Below are 6,102 nucleotides of genomic sequence, written 5' to 3'. Positions count from 1 at the left end.
TCCGGCAAGTAAAAAACGTAAAAGACCACTGTCGGNGACTTGAAAAAAAGGCTGTCAGGTGCCGTGGCATAGGTTTCTCACTGAAAATCCTCTTCCCCCGGCGGCACTTTTTTTTTGAATTGTTTCCTTTTCAACGCCGTTTTTCAGGGATTTCGGATTTTCTTTGAATTTTTTCGCAATAATATTTGAAGAACAGATAACTTTTAACACATTTTAATGCAAAAAAATTTTTGGTCGGAGTCCCCCTTTAAGGATCCCTGTAATGGAAAAAACTTTCCAGAGGCACGTTGGAACAGTAGAAGGGCTTGTTCTTCTGATAGAGGCATGCGACTTCATTAGTTTCTCCAAATCGTCAAATTGATTTGTATTTTTTTAATTCTTAGCTTTTTTTCAGACCAGCTTTAGTTTTTTCTTGAAAATCTTCTGTCGGCGAAACTTTTCAAAAAAAAAAACTTCAGCTGGCCTGAAAAAAAAAACAATTCTACGCTCTTTTATTCATCTGTCTTTGTGATATGTGCCCCCTTCAAACACACATCACAAAGCGAGAGAGTGTAGGAAGAAGAGACGCAAACGAGAGCTCAGACTTTTATGCGCGATGTCGGCAGGTGAGTAATCCATGGGACCAAAAGTTTCGAAATCCTATTACATTGGATAAATTCAGCAGCACATATCACAAAAATTGGATATATAAAGGATGTCTGAAATCACATTGAATTCATCAAAAACTATTTTGAAAATGTTCAAATCTTTCATTTTGATTGCTTTCGTGGCATCTGCTCTTCTTGCGGCTCCAGTTCCAGAGAAGACTCGTAAGTGTTTAAATGGACAAACAGACACACTGATAGATTTCGAAACAAAAATGGAATTTCAATTTTTCCAATTTTATGAGATATTTTTAGCGGAAGAAACTCGTGCGGAACTTCTCTCCTTCGGTCTTTCCCCACAAGCAGCCGATGGTTTAATTCGAATTGGAACAGAAGCTAAGCAATCAGCAGTGAAACCAGATGGAGCCACTCAAAGTCCATTGGAAGTAATTGGTGGAATTTTCAAGTTGTTCGCAGATATGGATGCATTCATGAAGACTCAATCACCAGAAGATCAAGCGGCTGCCAAGAAAATGTTTGAGACGAAGAAGGCGGAGGATGATGCAAAATGGCAAAATCTGATGCAAAATGGAGGAAAGTAAATGAAAATTTGAAAATTTGTTGACTCCAAATTTGAACTTTTATGAATAAAAAATTATTGTTTTTTTACAACTTTGTAAAGTTCCAAATTTCCTTAAAAGTGGTGACAAATTAAATTATGAAAAGTCATGAAGGATAGGTCAGGGGTGCAGCGCCGCAACTGAATTAGCTACGTTGGCGTAAAACCGGCTGCCTACGATGGCCTCTGCTTGGCGCAGGTTTGTTCTCAAAAATGTTTCCCGAACTTTCAGCTGTCTCATCTGATTTCACAAACATGGGAAGGGATTCAGCAATATTAAAGGTTGGGGGGGGGGACATGAAAAGAAATTAATATCTTCAAAATTCCGTTTAAATATGCTTCTCGAGGAGTTGAACTTGTCGGTGCGAGAATTGAGTGTGCGACGCCGCTACCGACTGAGCCACGCGGGCAAAAGTGAAGCGGGAGCAAGATGGTAAACATAAGGGTGAGGACGACAGCTGTACACAGAGTGACATGAAGCGCTGTACACCGTTACGGTAGAATGCACATACCCTGTCTCCGAAAATCCTCCGAAAAATCCCCTACTCAGATCGGCCTCGTGAGGGGCATTTTTTCTGAGTCTTTCATGTCCTGCCCTCTAATGTTTTATTACACCTGATCAATAAACAAATTAAAAATACAACCTACAAAAAAACAGGTCGATAACTTTCAAAAAATTTAGAATAAAAAGTTCAGTGTCCAATTGACGAATTTTTAATCAATGGGTACAAAATACTGGTCATTTTCATTGAAATAAATTAGTCTGTGAACTAGAGTGATATAATTTTAAAATGTTGCGAAATCGAAGAATCACAAAACACACAGTGTGAAATTGATCTAAATCTATGTCAGACACAAAAAATAACGAAATCCGAATTTTTGCAAAAATGACCAGCATTTTGGACCCATACTTGAAAAAAAATTCGTCATTTGGACACTGAACTTTTTTATTCAAAAAGAATAATAAATTTTTGAAATTGATAGTCGACAATTAATCGAAAACTATCTTGGCGATTTTCGAATTTTTTCGACAAAAAAAATTATTTTCAAGCAATTATTTCCAGAAAGAAATCTTCAATTTCTAGAAAAAACCCCACCCGGAAATCTACAAAAAAACCTGGAAAACGAATATTGAACGTTTCCAAAATATGAAAACGAAAGACTTCATTTGTTTCATATCAATAAGAAAACCTATAAAATTAAGTAAAAGATCATTTCAACAATCGGATTAACCAAATTCTTCAAATATTCAAACTTTGGATTTTCAGTTTCTCCTTTAAAGATTGATAAACTCGAAGTTTGAGGTAAGTTCCAGAATTGTTGCTCAGCCGAAAATCCCGAAAAAAACTTAAATATGAACAAAGAAAATTCGAAAAATAAGCAATAATGATATTTTATTTCAATTCAAATTTCGAGTCAACACATTCAAATTTGCATTTATTTTCCTCCATTTTGCATGAATTCCCGCCATTTTGCATCATCCTCCGCCTTCTTCGTCTCAAACATTTTCTTGGCAGCCGCTTGATCTTCTGGTGATTGAGTCTTCATGAATGCATCCATGTCCGCCAACAACTTGAAAGTTGCACCAATTACTTCCAATGGACTTTGAGTGGCTCCATCTGGTTTCACTGCTGATTGCTTAGCTTCTGTTCCTATTCGAATTAATCCATCGGCTGCTTGTGGGGAAATACCGAATGAGAGAAGTTCCGCACGAGATTCTTCCGCTGAAAATATCCCAGAAAATTTGAAAAAATTGAAATTCCATTTTTGTTTCGAAATCTATCAGTGTGTCTGTTTGTCCATTTAAAAACTTACGAGTCTTCTCTGGAACTGGAGCCGCAAGAAGAGCAGATGCCACGAAAGCAATCAAAATGAAAGATTTGAACATTTTCAAAATAGTTTTTGATGAATTCAATATGATTTCAGACATCCTTTATATATCCAATTTTTGTGATATGTGCTTCCGGATTCCCTTTTTTTCACATATCACAAAATCCGTTTCCATGGGTTACTCACTCATTTTCAATGTCAGAAAGTTGAGTCATTTCTGAATTCTCGTAAAAATGCCTGCGTCTCTTTTACTTCTACACTCTCTCGTTTTGTGATGTGTGTTTGAAGGGAGCACATATCACAAATCGGAATGTATAAAAGAGCTTTTCACTTTTTTTTCTTGAATTTCGAAAACATTTTCTACTTGCCTTTTTTATTCATTCAGTTACTCGGATTCAAACGAAAAGTAGGTATTCTTTTTGAGCAAAACTTTTTTGAAGACTTTAAAATTTTTTAAAAATTTACTGCAATTCTGAAAATTTTTTCTACGGTATAATAGCTCATCAAAAACAGAAAAACATTTGGTTTTTTTCCTACAAAAATCTCTAAAAAAATAAGAAGCGACTAGATTTCGAAAAATCCCGAAAAAAATACTCTCTTATTCCAGTGCCTGAGAAAAAAGAAGAGCTTCTAGCAGCTGGATTGTCTTCTGAAGCTGCCGATGGAATCATTAAAATCACAGAAGAGGCTGAAGCAAAGGGCGCCCGTATGGGACCACCCAAAAATGGATTCGATTTTTTGGGAAGACTGGGAACACTTTTGACAGATTTGGATACTTTTATCAAGACTAAATCCAAACAAGATCAGGAGGCATACAAAAAGGTTATGGAGAAGAAAAAGGCTGAATGGGAAGCGGCTGCTAAGAAATGATGAATTTTCATGTATATACATTTTAAATAAATTATTTCAATAATTTTGAACCAAAAGAATGAAAAAATTCCAGATAAGATGGATCTGGGGAAAATGTAACAGGATCATCTCGATTCCATTTTTCCGTTTCTGCTTCTTCTGGAAAACTGGAATTATTTTTGAAATTAAAAAATAATAATGTCAATCTGTGTGTCTGTTTGTCCTAAATTACCTGGTACAGGGGCACCAAAAACAGCAAATATTAATAGAAAAATAATTAAGAACGATTTGAACATTTTCAGAATTTTCGTGATAGGAAATTTACAAAATTTCTCTGTTTACACTCAAAAAACGTAATGTGATCTCTAGTGAAACTGATCTAAATCTGTGTCGGGTACAACTTACAAAAACCAGAATCCAAATTTTCAAAATTTTTCGAATTCAAAAAAGTTCAGTGTCCAAATGACGAATTTTTATTCAATGGGTACAACATACTGGTCATTTTTATTGAAATAAATTTGTCTGTGAACTAGAATGATATAATTTTAAAATGTTACGAAATTGAAAAATCACGAAACACACAGTGTGAAATTGATCTAAATCTGTGTCAGACACAAAAAAGAACAAAATCAGAATTTTCGAAAAATATTACCGGTATTCTGCACCTATATTTTGAAAAAGAATTCCTCATTTGGACACTGAACTTTATTGATTTCGAAAAAGTTGTAAATTTAGTCGATAACTATAAAACATTTTTTGGCGATTCTTAATTTGTTTCAATAAAACAACATTCAGGAAAAAACCGACAAAAATGATGAAAAACATTGAAAACAATAAAAAGAAAAATAATAAAAAGAAACGAAGGACTTCATTAGGAAAACCTATGAAAATTCAAAAAAATAGTTCATTTCAATAATCTTGAACCAATCAAATGGAAAAAATCAACGAAAGATGGATTTGGTGAGAATGTGACAGGCTCGTATCGGTCCCATTCATACATGTTTTGAATTCCTGGATCCAGTTGGATCGTGCTCGTCAATATTTTTTAAACAGCTCAATTTTGACGATCTAGCTTGCAACTTGCTCGTATTATATATATAAAATCATGAGAGGAATCTAATGGTATCGGTTGGCAAGCTATTAACCTAACACAGAGCAAGTTTTTTTGCTCGTCAACTCTAATTCCAGGAATTCTTGACATGTATGGTCCCATTCCACTTCTGAAACTTGAATTTCACTGCTTGATTCTCCTGAAAATTTCAAAAGTTCAACATTGAAAAAAAAACGTTCGTATTACTCATTGGTTTAGGTACTGGAGCAGTTTTATTCAAAAAGAATAATAAATTTTTAAAATGGATAGTCGACAATTAATCGAAAACTATCTTGGCGATTTTCGAATTTTTTCAACAAAAAAAATTATTTTCAAGCAATTATTTCCAGAAAGAAATCTACAATTTCTAGAAAAAACCCCACCCGGAAATCTACAAAAAAACCTGGAAAACGAATATTGAACGTTTCCAAAATATGAAAACGAAAGACTTCATTTGTTTCATATCAATAAGAAAACCTATAGAATTAAGTAAAAGATCATTTCAACAATCTTGAACCAATCAAATGGAAAAATTCAACAAAAGATGGATTTGGTGAGAATGTGGCAGGCTCGTATCGGTCCCACTTGACTTCTGAATCTTCAATTTCGTTGCTCGATTCTGCTGAAAACTTTGAAATTTCAAAATTTGAAAAAAATACTGAATTACCTATTGGTTTAGTTGCTGGAGCAGCTAGCACAGTAATTGCCAAAACAGAAAGAACAATGAGCGATGGGAACATTATAAAAGAAGTTTTGATATGAAAAATTAGTGAAAATTGATCCCTTTTATATGAAAAAAGTTTTTTGTGTATCGTATGATCTTCGGGATTTCACAATGTTATGAAACCAATCTTTTTCTACAGACTCCAAAAGAACAAAATATATTGTACGAATGACGAATTTTTTTTCAAATATGGGTGCCAAATACAGGTCATTTTGTTTCGGCAAAAATGGATTTCGTATTTTTCATGTCTGTGAACCAGATAGTTTTCAAAATGTTGTGCAACAGAAGAATCACAAAACACACCGTGTGAAATTGATCTAAATCTGTGTCGGACCCAAAAAAGATAATGAAATCCAAATTTGAAAGAATGACCAGTATTTTGCACCCATATTGAAAACGAATTCGG

At 34.2% G+C, this 6,102-nt stretch overlaps 4 protein-coding genes across 4 annotated transcripts; 2 read left to right on the top strand and 2 right to left on the bottom strand.

Moving 5' to 3' along the window:
- Positions 1-736: 736 nt before the first annotated feature.
- Positions 737-1,186, top strand: CBG22859 (the record flags this gene model as incomplete). Its single annotated transcript, XM_002638265.1, has 2 exons — positions 737-809; positions 900-1,186. 2 exons carry the CDS (start codon positions 737-739, stop codon positions 1,184-1,186), a joined length of 360 nt encoding a protein of 119 aa, XP_002638311.1.
- A 1,454-nt stretch (positions 1,187-2,640) lies between these two features.
- Positions 2,641-3,091, bottom strand: CBG22860 (the record flags this gene model as incomplete). The annotated part of the gene is made up of 2 exons (XM_002638266.1): positions 2,641-2,927; positions 3,019-3,091. 2 exons carry the CDS (start codon positions 3,089-3,091, stop codon positions 2,641-2,643), a joined length of 360 nt encoding a protein of 119 aa, XP_002638312.1.
- Positions 3,092-3,343: 252 nt separating this feature from the next.
- Positions 3,344-3,903, top strand: CBG22861 (the record flags this gene model as incomplete). The annotated part of the gene is made up of 2 exons (XM_002638267.1): positions 3,344-3,443; positions 3,641-3,903. 2 exons carry the CDS (start codon positions 3,344-3,346, stop codon positions 3,901-3,903), a joined length of 363 nt encoding a protein of 120 aa, XP_002638313.1.
- A 1,566-nt stretch (positions 3,904-5,469) lies between these two features.
- Positions 5,470-5,712, bottom strand: CBG22862 (the record flags this gene model as incomplete). Its single annotated transcript, XM_002638268.1, has 2 exons — positions 5,470-5,594; positions 5,640-5,712. 2 exons carry the CDS (start codon positions 5,710-5,712, stop codon positions 5,470-5,472), a joined length of 198 nt encoding a protein of 65 aa, XP_002638314.1.
- Between the last annotated feature and the right edge of the window lie 390 nt (positions 5,713-6,102).

The sequence above is a fragment of the Caenorhabditis briggsae genome, assembly GCF_000004555.2.
Source record: "Caenorhabditis briggsae complete genome, chrV, whole genome shotgun sequence".
Lineage (NCBI taxonomy): Eukaryota > Metazoa > Nematoda > Chromadorea > Rhabditida > Rhabditidae > Caenorhabditis > Caenorhabditis briggsae.
The sequence above is the reverse complement of the archived record's forward strand: the minus strand, read 5'-3'. Positions and strand labels throughout refer to the sequence as shown.